Source organism: Symphalangus syndactylus, chromosome X (genome assembly GCF_028878055.3).
Source record: "Symphalangus syndactylus isolate Jambi chromosome X, NHGRI_mSymSyn1-v2.1_pri, whole genome shotgun sequence".
Taxonomy (NCBI): Eukaryota; Metazoa; Chordata; class Mammalia; order Primates; family Hylobatidae; genus Symphalangus; species Symphalangus syndactylus.
Genome location: NC_072447.2, coordinates 157,739,820 through 157,759,943, shown reverse-complemented (window position 1 = coordinate 157,759,943; position 20,124 = coordinate 157,739,820). Strand labels below are relative to the sequence as shown.

Here is a 20,124-nt window from a genome sequence, read left to right as displayed (position 1 = left end):
GTGCATCCATTAACATAGATCTATAATTATTTGTTACTTTTGTTTTTAAAATTTATACCATATTTAAAAGTGATTTACACACTTATATTACAATACTACACAATAAACCTTTATCAGAAGGTTTATATTTTCATATGGTTTTGTGTTGCTATTTATCATCCTTTTTCTTCAACTTGAAGGATCCCTTTAGCATTTCTTGTGGGGCAGATTGAGTGGTGATCAACTTCCTCTCCTTTTGTTTATCTGGGAAGTCTTAATCTCTCCTTCATTTTAGAAGGACAGTTTTACAAAATATAATGTTCTTGGTGGGCAGGTTTTTTTCTTCAGTAATTGAATATATTATTTCACTCCTTTCTAGCCTGCAAGGTTTTGCTGAGAAACCAGCTGATAGTTTAATAGAAGCTCCCTTGTATGTGATGAGTCATTTTTTCTTGCCACTTTCAAGATTCTGTCTTTGTGACAGTTTGATTTTGATGGGTCTCAGTGTAGGTCTCTTTAGATTTATTTCAACTAGAGTTGTTTGTGTATTCAAATTGTGTGTCCTTTTCTCTCATCAAATTTGGAGAGTTTTCAGCCATCATTTCTTCAGATTAGCTCTCTACTCATTTCTCTTTTCTCCTTTTGTGATTTGCATCATGTGTATGTTGTTCTGCTTGTTGGTGCCCCATAAATCCCTTAGGCTCTCCTCATTTTTCTTCATTCTTTGTTTTTTTTTCTTCTCTTTCTCAATAATTTCAAAGCCCTATCGATGAGTTTACTAATTCTTTTTTCTGCCTGGTCAATTCTGCTATTGAATCCCTCCAGTGAATTTCTCCTTCGATTATTAGATACTTCAGTTCCAGAATTTCTGTTTGATTCTTCTTTATAGTTTTATTTATTTGTTGATATTCTCATTTTGTTTATATGTCAGTTTCCTAATTTTGTTTAGTTGCCTATCTATGTTCTTTTTTAATTCTTCAATTATTCTGGTGATGCTTATTTTGAGTTTTTGGTAATTTACATTTCTTTATGTCTTTAGGGGTGCTTTCTGGAGGTTTAAATTATTCCTTTGAATAGTCCATATTTCTTTGTTTCTTTGTATGTCTTATTATATCTTGTTGAGACTTTAACATTTGAAAGCTCAGATACCTTTCTCAGTCTTTGTGGTCTGGTTGCATACAAGGAGGACATTCTCCAATTAGCCCAGTTAAAGAATCCAGAGACCTTCTAATCCTTTCCTGGGAATGCATACTCTTCTGGAATTGTGCATTTAATCTTCTAGTTGAAGAGATTTATCAGTTTCTATTCAGGAGTTCCCCTTGATGTCTGTCTGTGATACTGCCATCTCTCTGTTTCTGTAGTAAACTAGGGTATTGGAGCTCCACATAATATCTGTCTGTGGTCTACAGACTCAGGTGCCAGGCCAAGCCACATTGATCACCTTTGTTCTCAGCAGGCCCCCAATCTGGCTTCCCATTGCTGTCAGTTCTTAGATTCAGGCAAGACAGAAACCAGTCGTTTAGATAACACCCTGAAAAGTTAGAATGTTGGACATTCAACTTGTTTTCCCCCCTAGGATAAGTCAAGAGGTAGGGGTTTCCTCTCAGTTACAATGCACCAAGCTGGGAGAAGAGTCTCTGGTGAAGAAATGCCATGAATTTTCCTACTGGGTTTTGGTGAGGTTGGCTTTGCACTTGCCTGGGGTGCAGCAACCTTTTAACTCATTTCTGAATTTGTCATAAAGGCAATTGTTCCATAAATTGTTATTCAATCCATGGGGGAAGGAGGGTCTTTTTTTTTCTATTCTGCCATCTTGCTGATGGCACTCCTGAAATATTATTTTAATATGGGAGATATTACATGTTTGCTAATGAGGATGATCCAATAGGGAAGGAAAATTTGGTGATGCAAAAGAGAGGAATGGAACTGCTTCAGGAGCATAGTCTCTGAGTATGAAAGAAGAGATAGAATCTAGTTCATAAATGGAAGTATTGAACTTGATTAGATGCACAGATATTTCCATGATTGTAACAGAAAGAAAGGTGGAATATATGGGCACAGATGCAGGTAAGTGATTGGACATGGGGCATCAGTTTGTGAAGATTCTCTTATTGCTTCTACATTTTCTTTGAAGGAAGAAGCAAGGTCATCAGTTGAAAGTGTGAAGGGTGAGGAGGTATTGGCAGTTTGAGGATGGGGAGATGGTATGACACAGTCTTCTTAGAGAGCGAGTGATTTTACTAGGAAATTATGCAAGAATTATTTGGCTATATTGAGTACTAATTTGAGATTTTTCATGATGAGTTTAAAATGATACTAGCCAGTGCAGTTTTTAAAATTTTCTCCATCATAAGTGTCCATCAATGGATGAATGGATGAAAAAAGTGAGGTATACATACACAATGTAATACTACTCAGCCATAAAAAGAATCAGATCCTGTCATTTGCAGCAACTTGGATGAACCTGGAGGAATTTATGTTAAAGGAAATAAGCCAGGCACAGGAAGACAAATACTGCATTATCTCACTCATATGTGGAATCTAAAAAATTTGATCTCATAGAAGTGAGTAGAATGGTGATTATCAGAGGCTAGGGTGATTGGGGGGATGGAAGATGGAGACATGTTGGTCAGAGGATACATGATTAGAGTTAGATAGGAGGAATAAATTTCAAGAGTCTATCATACAGCAAAATGACTATAGTTAATGATGATATTGTATTCTTGAAAAACAGAGTTGACGTTACATACTAGCACCACAAAAATAATAACTGTGAAGTAATCCATTTATTAATTGGTTAGGTTTAGCCATTCCAAAATGTATATATACTTCAAAACATCATGTTTACAAGATAACAAAACACATTATTTGTCAATTAAAAAAAAAACATAAAAGAAAAATTTTTCTCCAGCAATTTTCAGCTGCTTGGCTGCACAGGAGGTAGGAACTTGAGTTTACCATGGTTGGGGCTTCGTCAGAGAAGTATGGCACAGAGAGAGGGGACAAGGAAGTTAAGACTGTTTGCAGGGAATTGATTAAAATGATGGACCATGGAATACGGGCTCTGTAAGGAGGGAAGTGAGGACATTAAAGGAAACAAGATGACAGAGAGTGAAAAGGAGCTTAGGGTCAATGGATTGGAGCTCTTTATGGGGTTGAAGGATTATTGGAGTGAGGAGTGCCAGAATAATTGAACTGGAATGGTAATAAGAGGTGGCTAGAGTATGGAATGTTTTAAATGAAAATTTTGAGAGTACCGTAATTAATGATGATGAAGTTGCCAAGGATGACAGGGAAAGGGTAAAGTGGACAACAGTAAACTGGTCTTCATTAAAAATGGAGAGTGACTCAAGAGGTACTTGATTAGAATAATTAAGAAAGCATGATCTTCAAAGAAGCTTGGGTTTTAGAGGAAGGAGGGAGAAAAAGTGGTCCAAAAACAACATTGAGAAGCAAGGAGGTAACTATCCTAACAGGATTACTGCAGCCTTGTCTTGCTCTCCTGTTGATCCATTATCCATCCTGAAACTAGAGTGCTCTTTCTAAACTCCAATCTGATTTTACTACCTTGATTTTTAAAATCCTTTTATAGTGTCCCGCTGTCTATAGATGATGAATATCTGAATGTGGCAGGAGAAAGGAGTGTAAATGGAGAGGTTATATGGATTTCAGAAAGATTTAGGAAGTGGAATCAACAGACCTTGGTGATTGATTAAATGTGGGTTATAAAAGAGATGAATCAAGGTGAGTTTCAAGTTTCTTTTCTGTATTAAAATTTTGATAAGATCTAATTAATAAGCATTTGTTGAGTGTTAATTTTATTAACTGAGCTAAGAACTGTTAGAGAACCAAAGATGGAAGATTCCCTTTCTCAATGTAAGATGTAGAGTCCCTGAAATGAATAAAATAAGTAAATAAATATGAGAAGCATAATTAGCTTATGCCAGACACAAATGTAAATTGAGTTGATACCTACCAAATATTTAATTTCAAAGAGGAAATAGATTATTCAAAGAAGCTGCCTTGAATAAAGGAATTTTTAGCTATATTTTGAAGGAGAAGGTGGTCATTTAATCAGATCGTCCTTTAATTAATTTTTCCTGTGATTTCAAGGAGAAAAATTACAAGTGAAAAGGCAAGAATGGACTCCAGTCAGCAAAAGGACAGTATGCATACCAACTTAACTAAAATGAAGGGATATACTGAGGCCTACTAAAAGGCAAATCTAGCCACACAGTAGTTTATTCCACTACTACACTGCTTATATAACTAGCAACTCTTAACCTGAAAATGGAATATAGCATATAGTCAGGATTACTAGGTATCTAGTAGAGCAGGAGAAGATCATTTGTAGGTACGTGGCCTGTATTGGAGTTACCAGTAAGGCAGCTGCACCACTGCTTGATTTACCATTGATTTATTCAACAAACATTTAATGAATACCTAGCAGGAATTGTCCTAAGTGCAAAGCATGCAGAGAGGAAGAAGACACATTCCCTATCCTCAAGATACTTACAGTCTTGTGGCAATGATAAACAAGCATAAGAAAACATGAGAAATTCTTTTAGGCAATGCATAGGGTGCTGTAAGAAAACCTGGAGAGTTATGAATGACTGCCTGCTGAGTCATGAGTATTGAATATGAACTAGGCAGGGGAAGAGGGGTGAGGCAGTGAAGAAGAATGTTTCAGTTAGAGTGAACTATGTGTACAAGAGTTAGGCTACAGAGAATATGTCATATTGGCCTATATGGACTGCTACATCAAGTGCAAGGAAGGGTTGATAAAAGAGGCTACAGAGGTTAGCCGGGGCCACATTGTGCAGACCCTTGTAGGCAATCTTGAGGAGATTGGTCTTTATTGTAATGGGGAACTACTTAAGGGATTCTAAGCTAAATTTCATTGTAAAGAGTATTCTGACTGATGTGTGGAGCTTAAATGGAGACGGGTTAGTTAGGTTTCAAATGCTATTAAGGTGGTAGTATTAGCTACTCTTGCCAACTCACTAGAAGTGAAAGAGAGGATGAAAAAAAGAGTTTCTGCTACAGATTATCTCAGAGGTCAGCAGACTTTTATCTGTAAAGGGCCAGTGCTATGGACTGAATGTGTTTTCTCCAAATTCATATGTTGAAGCCTAACTCCCAATGTGATGGTACTTGATGATGGAACCTTTGGGAGCTAATTAGATTATTAGGGTGGAGTCCTCATGATGGAATTAGTGCCATTATAAGAGAGAGCATATTCTCTGTCTATCATTTGAGGATATAGCAACAAGGTAGCCATCTGCACACCAAGAAGAGGGTCCTCACCAGGAATCAAATGGCCTGGAACCCTCATCTCAGACTTCCTAGCTTCCAGACAGTGGGAAATAAATATATGTTGTTTAAGCTACCCAGTCTATTATAATTTTGTTATAGCAGCCTTAACTGACTAACACAGCCATATAGTAAATATTTTAGGCTTTTTTTGGGGCCATGTACAGTCTCTGTCCCATGGTTGTCTTAGTTGGCTCAGGCTGCTTTAACAAAATACCATAGCCCAGGTGGCTTAAACAACAGACATTTATTTCTCACAGTTCTGTAGGCTACAAAATCCAACATCAGGGTACCAGCATAGTCAAGTTCTGGTGAGGACTCTCTTCCTGGCTTGCAGATGGCTGCCTTCTGCCTTCTTGCTGTATCTTCACATGGTGGAGAGATAAAGGGCTCCATCTCCTGTCCCTTGTTATAAGAGCACTAATACCATCATGAAGAATCTACCTTCATGGCCTAATTATCTCCCAAAGTCTCCATCTCCAGATACCATCACATTGGGGGTTAGAGCTTTAACATATGGACTTAGGGGAGACTCAATTCAGTCTATTACATTCCACCCCTAGATTCCCCAAATTCATATTCTTCTTACATAACATACCTTCCATCCCAACAACCCCAAGTCTTAACTCATTCCAGCATCCACTCTAAAGATGAAAATTCCAAAGTCTCAACTAAATCTCATCTAACTTTTATATGGGTGAGACTTGAGGAAGCTCCCTGAGGCCTCCCCAGAAGAAGATGCTGTTATGCTTTCTGCATAGCCTGCAGAACCATGAGACAATTAAATCTCTTTTTTTTATAAATTACCCAGTCTCAGGTATTTATTTATTTATAGCAATGCAAGAATGGTCTAATACAGAATCTAAAAACTGAGTTAAGGTATTTAAAAATGATCATGTTTCTAGGGGAAGAGAAAGAAAGTCATACAAATCCGCAGCAGCAGATATGATCTTGGTTCAAACAGAATGGAAAACAATTAAGAAGCCACTCAAGACTAAAGTTTCAAAAGGCACAGTCACCTCAAAGAGCCTCATGGGCAGGGCTGCTGCTAAATTTTGGGCTTGCTTTTTTTCTAGCAGTACCTCAAAACCCTTTCAGCCTCTACCCCATTACCCATTTCCAAAGCTGCTTCCACAATTTTAGGTATTTGTTACAGCAGTACCCTACTTCTCAGTACCAATACCTATATTAGTCAGTGTTCTCCAGAGAAACAGAACAGAACCAATAGGGGAATATATGTGTGTGTGTGTGTGTGTGTGTGTGTGTGTAAAGGAATTAGCTCACGCAATTATGGAAACTAAAAAGTACCAGTCTTCCATCCATAAGCTTGAGACCCAGGAAACCTGGTGATATGATTCCAGTTTAGTCTGAAGGCCTAAGAACCAGGAGAACCTTTCTAAGTTCTAGTCGAAGTTCAAAGGCCTAAAATGGAAGGCTGATATGTAAGTTTCAGTCCAAGAACAGGAAAAGACCAATATCCCAGCTCAAGCAGGCAGATAGAATTATCCCCGCACCGCAGAAGGCAATGTACTCTACTCAAGTCTATTGATTTAAATGCTAATTTCTTCCAGAAACACTCTCACAGAATTAATGTTTAGCCACTTATCTGGGCACCCCATGGTCCAGTCAAATTGACACATAGAGTTAACCATTACAGTGATTTTCTTTGTTTTGTTTTTGTTTCATTACACTTTTAAAGTGTAAAAACCATTTTTTATCTTGCAAGCCAAACAAAATAGGTCACACACTATATTTGACCCACAAGCTATAGTTTGTTGAACTGTGCATCATCTCACTGCAATGACCAAACTGAATAAGGGTTAGTGGTACTCAAACACTTTTGTCACTCTAAGGAAAGGGTTCTCAATATTTTTAGGTTATAGACCCAATAGAAATTCTACACACACACACACACACACACATGAATTTTGCATATTATTCCACACACCCTAGGACAAGAACCCCAACTGTAGGGCACCACCAAATGAATAGCCCTATTTCAGAGTATTAGCAGTTGTATCAGACAGTCTTTCAATTAAGTTCAGTATCTATAGATTTTCAAGCATCCAGTTGGGGTATACCTTGAAAGCACTTGTATAAGGCATGCCTGCCATCACAGACAAAATGACTCAGTAAAGACCAAGTGTTGGCTTATAATGAGGAAATAATATAGGTACATGGAGGTGATGCCCCAATAGTCCATTCTGCTTCTCTCCTGTAAAGCTCAAGACTATTAGAAGGGAAAGAGATTTTCTGCAGGACATAAGTTGCCTTCTATCTGCATGTTTGACTTAGGCAATAAGATTTCCTGTAATATTCTCAGAGGGTTTCTGATGCCTGCTTTTTTTCTGTGTGTAGGTAACCCTTCTGTTGCTATACATATCTCATGATCTTTTCTTGTTGTTGAAAACCTGGACATTTTAGATAACATTTTATGGAAACTGAGTTCTGATGTCCCCAGAGGAATTGTTGCATATTTTTCTGTATTTGTTTGTATTTTGTGTATTTGTTTGTTTTGTGTATTTTTTTGTTGTCTGGGGTAATTCTGTAGAGTCTTTGTCCCTTGCAGTGTGTAGCCACTGATGTCTCTGCTCAGGTTTTATTTTTACTTCTTGTTTTTTATTTTTAACTGTGGTTTCCTAAGCATTGCACTGGGGTCACCATAGCCCAGAGGCTCTCAATTGTGGTCTGTTTTGCCCCCCCAGGGGACCTTTGGCATTGTCTGGAGACATTTTTTGTTGTCACAACTGGAGAGGAAGATGCTGCTGACACCTGGTCAGTAGAGACCAGGGATGCTGCTAAGCATCCTACAGTCCACAGGACAGCACCCTATGACAAAAAGACTATCTGGCCCAGATGTCCATAGGCCTAGTTGAGACAGCAGGTTGGGAATTCCTGATATAGTTTAGAGGCCAGCCAACTATTGATCAGAGGTTATGCTTAAAAAACTTAATGTAATAAGGCTTCCACCCTTTGCCAGAGGATCTGTGTGTTGTTTGAGGCATACACTTGAAGTTTGAGCTATTTACAAGTGATATGGTTTGGATGTTTGTCTCCTCCAAATCTCATGTTGAAATGTGATCTCCAGTGTTAGAAATGGGGCCTGATGGGAGGTATTTGGGTCATGAGGGCAAATCCCTCATGAATGGCTTGGTGCCTGCCCCTCAGTAATGAGTTCAGACAAGATCCAGTTGTTTAAAAGAGTCTGGCACTTCTTCACTCTCACTCTCTCTCTCTCACTATGCATCGTGTTAGGTCCCCTTCACCTTCTGCCATGATTATAAGCTTCCTGAGGCCCTCACCAGAAGCAGATGCCAGCACTATGCTTTCTGTACAGCCTGCAGAACCATGAGCCAAATAAATCTCTTTTCTTTACAAGTTACCTATCCCCAGGTATTTCTCTATAATGATGCAAACAGACTAACCCAAGAAGTTTGTCCTGGTTTTTACTTTCTGTCATTCTCATGTCTCCTACAAAAAGCGTCATTTTCATCCAGAGACATGTAAATAACTAGGGCCATTTCCAGTCTCTCTTCAGTGTGCATACAGCACTGCATGCATGTGCAACCTTCCAAATACTAGGGATGTGTGGGAGCTTTTCAAGGCCCATTATAGCTTTCTCACTCCCTATATAGCCTGGTTAGATTTCTGCCTGTTCTTCTGGTCTGTTGTTTGCTCCAACCAGTATGGCTTCCCTAATTGTTTTTGATAACACCCAGATGAATGGGGGTTTTATGCATGCTCTGCTCCAAATCAAGTTAGTCATCTTTGACAGCAAAGCTGCGGGTTTTCTTGGTTTAGCCCACCTTCATGGAACTACTACTGATTGGAGCTAGAGGTGGAGGAATAGGAGTGGGAGCACCCCATGATAAATACACCACAGATTCCCACTGTTTTTACCCAAGGTTCAGTAGTTTTTTGTAAATAAATGCTTCCTTTTTAAAAGAAATTGCACTGTGTATGTTTAAAGTATATGACATGATATTATGAGATACATATAGACAGTAAAATGGTTACTATAGTGAAGCAAATTAACATATCAATCATCTCACATAGTTACCCAGTTTTGTGGCAAGAACAGCTACAATTGACTCATTTAGCAAAAATCCAAAACACAATGCACTATTATAAACTATAGTCTTCATGTTGTTGTATAACAGACATCTAGATCTGTTCATTCTACGTATCTGCTACTTTGTGTCCTTAGCCATACATCTCCCATTTCCTCCCCCATGCCCCTATCCTTGGCCCTGGTAACCACTGTTTGATTCTCTCTGTATATTTATTTGACTTTTTTTTAAGATTCTGGATACAAATGAGATCATGCAAATTTTTTTTTCTGTATCTGGTTTATTTCACTTAGCATAATGTCCTCCAGGTTCATCCATATTATGGCAAATGGCAAGATCTCCTTTTTAAAAGGCTGAATAATATTCCATTGTCTATATATACCACAGTTTTTTATACATTCATCCATCAACAGACATTTAGGTTGTTTCCATATCTTGGCTTTCATGAATAATGCTGCAATGAACATGGAAGTGCAGGTATCTTTATGAGGTAGTACTTTCATTTCCTTTGGGCATATACTTAGAAGGCAAAAGAATGAAATTGGACCTTTGTCATCCTACACACAAATCAGCTCAAAATGGATAAAAGACTTAAACAAGAATAAGACCTGAAACCATAAAACTCCTAGAAGAAAACAGGTGGTAAAGCTCCTTGACATTGGCCTTGGCAAGGACTTTTTTTGGTATCACACCAACCGCTTAGGCTGCAAAAACCAAAATAAATAAATGAGACAACATCAAACTAACCAGCTTATGCACAGCAAAGGAAACAGTCAACAAAATGAAATGATATCCTGGGGATTAGGAAAAAATATTTGCAAACTGTATTTGTGATAAGGGGTTCATATCCAAAATTTATAAAGAATTCATAAAACTCAATAGCAACAAAACATATAACCCAATTAAAAAATGGTCAATGGATCTGAATAGACATTTCCCCAAAGAAGACATACGAATGACCAACACATATATGAAAAGATGCTCAACATCACTAATTATAAGACAAATACAAATCAAAACTATTCTGATATACCACCTGACACCCATTAGAATACCTATTTTCAAAAAGACAAGAGATACCAAGTGTTGGTGGGAATGTAGATTGGTGTACCAATTATGGAAAACAGTATGAAGGTTACTAAAGAAATTAAAAATAGAATAAATACTTCTCAATTTGCTGTATACCTTTGGACAATTTCCAGAGTCTTAAAACGGTTCTTTTTTAGTTTGGCCAGTTTTATCAATACTTTTGGGGGAGAAAATTTGCCAAGCTCCTCACTGTATTTTTCTAAAAGAAGTCTCACCTCCAGACTCCCAAGGCTGTACTTTGAGATGCATTAGTGTACTAGGCTGTGGGGTTGCACGACTTGGGTTCATGTCCTAGCTCTACCACCTAATGATTATATTCTTACAAAGATACTTAGCATCTCTGAGCTTTAGTTAGTTGTCCTTAAAATGAGAATGATAATACCAGTGAAAGTAAATGTGAGAGGTACAGGTATAGCAATTTTTAAAAACTATTGCTTAATATCTTAAAATGTGGATAAACCAGTTTATTCAGCGATTCTTCCACTTCCCCACTGATAGACATTTAGTCTTTTTTCTAATTATTTTTAGTATTATAACCATCACTATTATGAATAACCTTATATGCAACTCCACATGTGTGACACTTTCTATACAATACTGAGAGGTGAACTACTGTTTGTCCAAAGGAAAAGAAGTCATTATATCAAAAAGACACCTGTATGTGTATGTTTATCGCAGCACAATTTACAATGGCAAAGATATGGAACCAATCTCAGTACCCATCAACCAATAAGTGGATAAAGAAAATGTATATATACACCATGAATACTACTCAGCCATAAAAAAGAATGAAATAATGTATTTTGCAGCAACTTGGATGGAGCTGAAGGCCATTATTCTAAGTGAAGTAACTCAGGAATGAAAAACCAAATACTGTATGTTCTTACTTATAAGTGGGAGCTAAGCTATGTCATGCAAAGGCATACAGAGTGGTATAATGGACATTGGAGACTCAGAAGAGGAGAGGGAAGGAGGGGGATAAGGAATAAAAAACTACATATCAGTTTCAGTATACACTACTCGAGTGATGGGTGCACTGAAATCTCTGACTTCACCAATATACAATTCATCCATGTAACCAAAAACCACTTGAGCCCCAGAAGCTATTGAAATAAAAAAATATTTATTAAAAGATAAAATAAATAAATAAAGTACAAGAGAAAAAAGATAAATACTGAGAGGTGAATTTCTAGGTCAAATATGCACATTTTAAATTATTTTCATAGAAACTTGCTGATTGCCATCTAGTATAACTTTAACAATATATACTCCTACTACCAATGTTTGCAAGTATGCATTTTTCCCCACATCCTTTAAAACACATTTTAATCAGCCTTTAAAATTTTTGTTGCTCTGATGGGTATAAAATGGTATCACATTTTGGTTTAAATACCCATTTCTTTGATTATTACCAAGGCTGGGGGCAGTTCATATGTTTACCGGTCACTTCTGGTGACTTTCCTTATTGATATCCTTCACCTATTTTTCTGTTGGGTTTTTATCTTTAATGATCACAGAGGTTTATTCTGTATGCTGGATATTAATCCTTTTATGCTACAAATTTTTTCCTTTTACCTGTCTTTTAACTTTGCTTTTATATTGTTTGCAGAACAGAAGGTATTTATTTTAATATAGATTAATTTATCTCTATGCCTTTTGTGTCATATTAAAACAGCCTTTCCTACCTCAAGGTTGTCAACATTTAATGTTTTACAGTTTTAATTTTTTGTACTTTAATCCATCAGAAATTTATTTTTTTGAATTATATGAAGGCATAACTTAATTTTTTTCTTTTCTTTTGTAAATTGTGTCACACACTTTATTTACCTTTTCTAAATGAGTAACCTGATGTATAGAAAGTCTTTTTTTTTTTGTAATTTTTTTATTTTGCTATAACTTCTTTTTTTTTTTTTTTTTTTCGAGACGGAGTCTCGCTCTGTCGCCCAGGCTGGAGTGCAGTGACGTGATCTCGGCTCACTGCAAGCTCTGCCTCCAAGGTTCACGCCATTCTCCTGCCTCAGCCTCTCCAAGTAGCTGGGACTACAGGTGCCTGCCACCACGCCTGGCTAAATTTTTTGTATTTTTAGTAGAGACGGGGTTTCACCGTGGTCTTGATCTCCTGACCTCGTGATCCGCCCGCCTCGGCCTCCCAAAGTGCTGGGATTACAAGCGTGAGCCACCGTGCCCGGCCTTTGCTATAACTTCAAATTAACAGAAGGTTAGTTACTAAAATAGTACAAGGACCTCCTGTATTAGTCTGTTCTCACACTGCCATAAAGAACTCCCAGAGAATGGTTAATTTATGAAGAAAATAAGTTTAATTGACACACAGTTCCATAGGCTGTACAGGAAGCATGGCTAGGAGGCCTCAGGAAACTTACAATCTTGATAGAAGGTAAAGGGGAAGCCAGCATGTCTTACCGTGGTGGAGGAGGAGAGACAGACAGCAAAGGGGGAAGTGCTACACACTTTTAAACAACCAGATCTCATGAGAACTCACTATCATTAGAGCAGCAAGGGGGGAATTTGCCCCCATGATCCAATCACCTCCCACCAGGTCCCTCCCCCAACATTGGGGATTACAATTCAACGTGAGATTTGGGTGGGGACACAGAGACAAACCATATCATTCCATCATTCTACTCCTAGCCCCTCCCAAATCTTATCTTTTCACATTTCAAAACCAATCACGCCTTCCAACAGTCTCCTAAAGTCTTAACTCACTCCAGCAGTAACTCAGAAGTTCAAGTCCAAAGTCTCATCTGAGACAAGGCAAGTCTCTTCCACCTATGAGCTTGTAAAATCAAAAACAAGTTTGTTACTTCCAAGATACAATGGGGGTACAGGCATTGGGTAAATGCTCCCATTCCAAATGGAAGAAATTGGCCAAAGCCAAGGGGCTACAGGCCCCATGCAAGTTCAAAACCCAACAGGGCAGTCATTAAATCTTAAAGCTCCAAAATAATCTCCTTTGACTCCATGTCTCACATCCAGGGCATGCTGATTCAAGGGGTGGGTTCCCACAGCCTTGGGCACCTCTGCCCCTGTGGCTTTGCAGGGTACAGCCCCTGGGGGTGCTTTCACGGGCTGGCATTGAGTGGCTGTGGCTTTTCCAGGTGCACAGTGCAAGTTGTTGGTGGATCTACCATTCTGGGGTCTGGAGGATGGTGGCCCTCTTCTCATAGTTCCACTAGGCAGTGCCCTAGTGGGGACTCTGTGTGGGGCTTCCAACCCCACATTTCTCCTCCACACTGCCCTAGTAGAGGTTCTTCATGAGGGCTCTGCCCCTGCAGTAGTCTTCTGCCTGGATATTCAGGCATTTCCAGCCATCCTGTGAAATCTAGGCAGAGGTTCTCAAGCCTCAACTCCTGCCTTCTGGGCACCCATAGGCCCAACAACACATGGAAGCCACCACTTGGGGCCTGCATCCTCTGAAGCAATGGCCCAAGCTGTGCCTTGGTCCCTTTTAGCCATGGCTAGAGCTGGAGCAGCTGAGACACAGAGACAAAGGACATGGGGGCCATGTCCCAAGGCTGCACAGAGCAGTAGGGCCCTGGGCCTGGCCCACAAAACTCTTTTCCCTCTTGGCCTCAGGGCCTGTAATGGGACGGGCTGCTGCAAAGGTCTCTGACATGCCCTGGAGACATTTCCCCCCTCCATTGTCTTGGATATTAACATTTGGCTTCTCTTCGCTTATGGAAATTTCTGCAGCCTTGAATTCCTCCCAGAAAATGGTTTGTTTTCCACCACATGGTTTCACTGCAAATTTTACAACCTTTCATACTGTTTCCCTTTTAAATATAAGTTCCAGTTTCATACCATCTCTTTGCAAATGCATATGAGCATGCACTGTTAGAAGCAGCCAGGCCACATCTTGAACACTTTGCTGCTTAGACATTTCTTCTACCAGATACCCTAAATCATCTCTCTCAAGTTGAAAGTTCCATAAATCCCTAGAGCAGGGGCACAATGCTGCCAGTCTCTGATAAAGCATAGCAAGAGTGACCATTACTCCAGTTCCCAATAAGTTCCTCATCTCCATCTGAAACCACCTCAGTATGGACTTCACTGTTTGCATCGCTATCAGCATTTTGGTCAAAACTATTCAAGAAGTCTCTAGGAAGTTCCTAACTTTCCCTCGCCTTTCTGTCTTCTTCTGAGCCCTCCAAACTGTTCCAATCTCTGCCTGTTACCCAGTTCCAAAGTTGCTTTGACATTTTCAGGTATCTTTATAGCAATGCCCCACTTCTCTGGTAACAATTTTCTGTGTTTGTTTGTTCTCACATGGCTATAAAGAACTACCTGAAACTGGGTACTTTATGAAGAAAAGAGGTTTAATTGACTCACAGTTCTGCAGGCTATACAGTAAGCATGGCTGGGAGGCCTTAGGAAACTTACAATCATGGTGGAAGGTGAGGGGAAGCAAGCACATCTTACCATGGCAAAGCAGGAGAAAGTGAAGGCAGAAGTGCTACACACTTTTAAACAACCAGATCTCGTGAGAGCTCAGTCACTTTCAGGAGAACAGCAAGGGGGAAATTTGCACCCATGATCTGATCACCTCCCACCAGGTCCCTCCCCCAACACTGGGGATTACAATTCAACATGAGATTTGGGTGGGGACACAGAGCCAAACCATATCACCTCCTATATATCCTCTATGCACCTATACTTCCTTCTTTTGATACTTGAATGGTTTCATTTTCTAAATTTAGTACTCCTATATATTTTGAGTTTATCTTGATAACCTTGTGACAACATGACGTATAGACACAAATTTATCTTTTCCCAAGTTCTATCTAGTTGTCCCAACACCATTTATTTAAAAAATTCATCTTTTCCTCAATGACTTTTGCTGTCACTTTATTACATATTAGATTTCCATATGCATTTGGGTATATTTCTGGGCTTTTTATACTCTTCCATCATTTTATCTATTTAAATACAACATTACACCATTTTAATTATAGAAGTTCTACAGTATATTTTAATATCTGGTAAGGGGAAAGTCCCTCCCCTCAACCCTTATTGCTTATTGGTAGAAGACTTTTAGAAGGAAGTTTTCTGGATGCTGATTTTTTAAAGTTATCTCAATAAATAGTTCTGATGAATGTGATCTTTTCCCTAGAGCTGAAATATGCTAATACCGTGATGCGCTTTGATTATGTCTGGCTTCGAGACCACTGCCGCTCAGCATCGTGCTACAACTCTAAGACTCACCAGCGCAGCCTGGATACTGCCAGTGTGGATTTATGTATCAAGCCAAAGACCATTCATCTGGATGAGACCACACTCTTTTTTACTTGTGAGTGGACAGGAGACTTGATCTTCTTTGGGGGTACTCTTCTGAAGGACAGTTATTTTGTGGAAAATGGTTTGTTCCTTTCAAAAATAATTAATTAGTTACTTTTCTTTTTTTCTTGTTTTGGAAGGATTTTTTGAAACATTTTATTTTTCTCTTCAAATAAAATTGTTACAATCCACAGCTAACATTATACTTAATAGTGAGACTGAATGCTTTCCCTCTAAGACAGGGAACTTGGCAAGGATGCCCACTCTTACCACTATTATTTAACATCCACTCTCACCACTCTTATTTATCATAGTACTGAAAATTCTATTATAGTAAGTCAAGAAAAGTTAATAAAATTCGTACATAAAACTCTTTATTTGCAGATACATGACAGCCCAACATAGACTACCTCAAGTAATCTATAATAAAACCGTGAAAACTAATAAATGACTTCAGTAAGGTCAGAGGACACAAGATCAACACACAAAAATCAATCATATTTCTATATACTTAAACATGCAGAAACTGAAATGAAAAATGACCATTTCAATAGCTTCAAATAAATTTAAATATTTAGGTATAATCTAACAAAATATATATAGGATCTGTATTATAAAAATTATTAAATGCTGATGAAAGAAATCAAAGAAGACATAAATACATGGAGAAACAAATCATGTTCATGGATTGGAAGACTCAACATAGTAATGATGTCAGTTTTCTCCAAATTGATCTATAGTTTTAACGCAATTCCTGTCAAAATATAAGCAAGATTTTTTTATAATTATAAACAAGCATGCTCTAAAATTTAAATGGAAATATACAGGCCCTAGGAGAGCCAACACAATTTTGAAAATGAAGAATTAAGTGGGAAGAAATCACTTCCTGATGTTAAGACTGCAGTAATCAAGACAATGTGGTATTGGTGGAGGGACAGATACATAGATCAGTGGAATAGAATAGAGAACCCAGAAATAGATCCACAGAAATATAGTCAACTTATCTTTGGCAAAAGTGCAAAAGTCATTCAATGGAGGAAGGATAGGCTTTTCAATAATTGGTGCCGGAGCAATTGGACATCCATAATGAAAAAATAAAAGAACCTCAACTGAAGTCTCACACCTTATATAAAAACCAACTTATAGTAGATTGTGGACTTAAATGTAAAACATAAAACTATAAAACTTCAAGAAAAGAACATATGAGAACATCTTAAGGTCCTGACTGGTGCTAGGACTAAATAACTCTTAAAACTCAGCATAAAAAACAAGCAATACAATTTAAAAATGGATAAAAGATATGCTCGGACATTTTCCTGAATAGGATATACAGATGGCGAATAAACACATGAAAAGATGTTCAACATTATTAGCTGTTACAGAAATGAAAGTTAATATCACAATGAGATTGCAGTACATACCTATCAGAATGACTACATTAAAAAACAGTGACTACACCAAATACTAGAGAAGATGCAGAGAAATTCTATCACTCATACATTGCTTATGGGAATGTAAAATGGTACACTCTGGAAAACAGTTTGGTAATTTCTTAAAAAAAAAAAAAAACTAAACATGCAACCCAGAAATCACACTTCTGGGCATTTATCCCAAAGAAATGAAAACTTACGTTCACATAAAACCCTGTATATTAATGTTCACATCAGCCTTATTTGTAATAGCCAAGAACTGGAAACTACCCAATGGGTGAATGGTTAAACAAACCATCCATACAATAAAATCCTACTCAGCAATTTTATTGGAACGAACTAATGATATGTAACTTGGAAGAACCTCAATTACATTATGCTGAAGTGAAAAAGCCAATCTGCATGATTTCATGTATGTAACAGTCATGAAATAACATAATTATAGATATAGAGAACAGATTATTGGTTGCCAAGAGTTAGGGATGCGGGGGTAGGAGGTGGCGGATGTAGCTGTAAAAGGGTAACACGAAGGAGTCATACGGTTGAGTATCTTGATTGTGGTGGTGGTTACACAAAGTTACACATGTAATTACACTGCGTAGAGCTATGCACACAAATGAATATATGTTTAACTGGTTAAATCTGAATAAACCCAATGGATTGTACCAATACCACTTTCTTGGTTTGGGTATTGTAGTGGGGTTATATAACATGTTAACATCAAGGAAGGGGACGAGCTCATGGGACTTTCCTACACATTTCTTTTCAACATCCTATGAATCTATTATCTCCAAATAAAAAAGTTAAAAAGCATTGGAGGAAAAAACATGCTTACGATGCATACATTGACTACTAATTTCTCTATGATAGAAAAAAAATGCTATAGAAAGGTTTATTTAAAAACAGGCAAAATATTAGCAAAATGTATGCCAAAGACTAAATGTCCCTAATATGTAAGGTGCTTTTGCTAAATTGTAAGAAAAATGTGAGAAAGGACTGAACAGACAAATCATTAAAGCAGGAGTCAGCAAACATTTTCTATAAAGAGCCAGATGGTAAATATTTTTAAACTTTGTGGGCTATATGAGTGAATGGAGCTATAGACAATATGTAACAAAATGGACAGCATGTGTTCTGAAACAAGCATTACAAAACCAAGCACCAGATTTGACTCATAAGCCATAGTTTGGTAGTCCCTGCATTAAAGAAACATAGATGTCTAACAAATATAGAAAGTATTCTTATTAGCCATATTAGTAAGCAAATAAGTTAAAATTATTACAAGATAGCAGTTCCACTTTAGTTACCAAATTAGAAAAAAATATATTTTAAAAATAAGAATACTCCATTTTGATGGACACATATGTACTGTTGGAGGGAATGAAGATAAGTAGACTTTCTAAAAAGTAATTTGATTATGTATATCAGAACTCTTAAAACTTTATATCTTTGAAATTTCTAAATACAAAGATGCAAACTTTTAAGAAATGTAATATACATTCTATTTCTAAATTATAGAAATATGGTTAAAGATGATCACTAATAAATAATAGGAAAATTTTAAAAAATAAATGTACATACCCAGAAGAACAGATGGGTTAGGTAAATCTTGGTAATGTATATTTTATAAGCTTTAAAAATTAATTTTAATGAAGGTTGAATTTTTAAAATGATAAAATTTAATTTTAAACATTGTTAAAATGTTAAGTGACAGAAAAACTGGAAGGAATGATGCCAGGCTGTCAATCATAGTTTCATCTGGGTGATAGAATGATAAACATGGTGACTTTTAATTTCCTCATACTTTTTTATGCTTTCCAAATTGTCCAGAGTGTGATACTTTTTTATCAAGGGGAGGGAGGAAAAGAGAGACACAAGTAAAAAGGAGAGGCAAGTTGTCAACATAGTCTTTCACTCCTTCTGCTGCTTCCTTTGCTTACCCTGAAGATTTTCTAAAGCATTTCGGGGTTGGTTTTCAACTTTTTTTGGGTGGGGTGTGCACAGCAGGTGAAGCCACTTACAAAGTAATTGTATTGTATTGTGTTGATGTCATATAATTAGACAGCAATGTCCTGTATCATGTAGAAGAGGAAGGCAGCATAGAATAGTACTGAACTTGTAGCAGCAAGAAGGTGGGGTTCTAGTTTCACCTATAGTACTTAGTTGTGTGATCTTGAGTGACTCACTGACTTTTTCTCCATCTCTAAAATAAAGATTAGCCCCTTCTAGCTCAAACATTCTGAGTTCCTATATAGATGGAAGACAGGGATGGGGGCAAGGGGAGAGAGTGCCAAGTAGGTTTGTAAAAGCCTACTTGGATTATCATTCTTTGATGACTTGATGAATTTTCCAGAAGGTCTTTTACTATGTAACTATAATTCTGTAAACTTATTTAGCCTCTGGGAAGATTTATTTGTTCATTCATTTATTCATGCATACCACTCAAACCACACATGTTTCTTTCTCAGAAACATTCTAGGCACTTATTTTAATTTGGTTTCATAAACAATACAGTACTGGATAACTGATTGCTAGGAAAAAGATTCTTAACTAGTTGTAACCAATTACAAATATTGACATTATTTGTAATTATTATTTTAGTGCCTTTTATTTTTCCCCTTAAAAGGGCCAGATGGTCATGTGACTAAATATGATTTGAATTGGCTGGTGAAAAACAGCTATGAAGGGCAGAAACAAAAAGTCATCCAGCCTAGAATACTATGGAATGCTGAAATCTACCAGCAAGCCCAAGTTCCATCTGTAGATTGCCAGAGCTTCTTAGAAACCAACGAGGGACTGAAGAAGTTTCTGCAAAACTTTCTGCTCTATGGAATTGCATTTGTAGAAAATGTCCCTCCCACTCAAGAGCACACAGAGAAGTTGGCAGAAAGGATCAGCTTAATCAGGTAATTCATTTGTTTCCTAAAATCCACAGTACTGTAATTAATTTC

At 37.5% G+C, this 20,124-nt stretch overlaps 1 protein-coding gene across 5 annotated transcripts in view; it reads left to right on the top strand.

The window, feature by feature from the left end:
- The window catches only part of TMLHE (trimethyllysine hydroxylase, epsilon), a 95,110-nt gene that overhangs the window by 54,915 nt on the left and 20,071 nt on the right, over window positions 1–20,124 (top strand). For 2 of the 5 annotated variants that reach the window (XM_055269460.2, XM_063634656.1), the window contains 2 exons: window positions 15,580–15,756; window positions 19,800–20,079. In XM_055269460.2, coding sequence (XP_055125435.1) covers window positions 15,580–15,756; window positions 19,800–20,079 — 457 coding nt within the window. Of the gene's footprint in view, window positions 1–3,576; window positions 3,724–15,579; window positions 15,757–19,799; window positions 20,080–20,124 lie in introns of those variants that run through there. The other 3 variants (XM_063634659.1, XM_063634658.1, XM_063634657.1) reach the window with 2 other exon arrangements.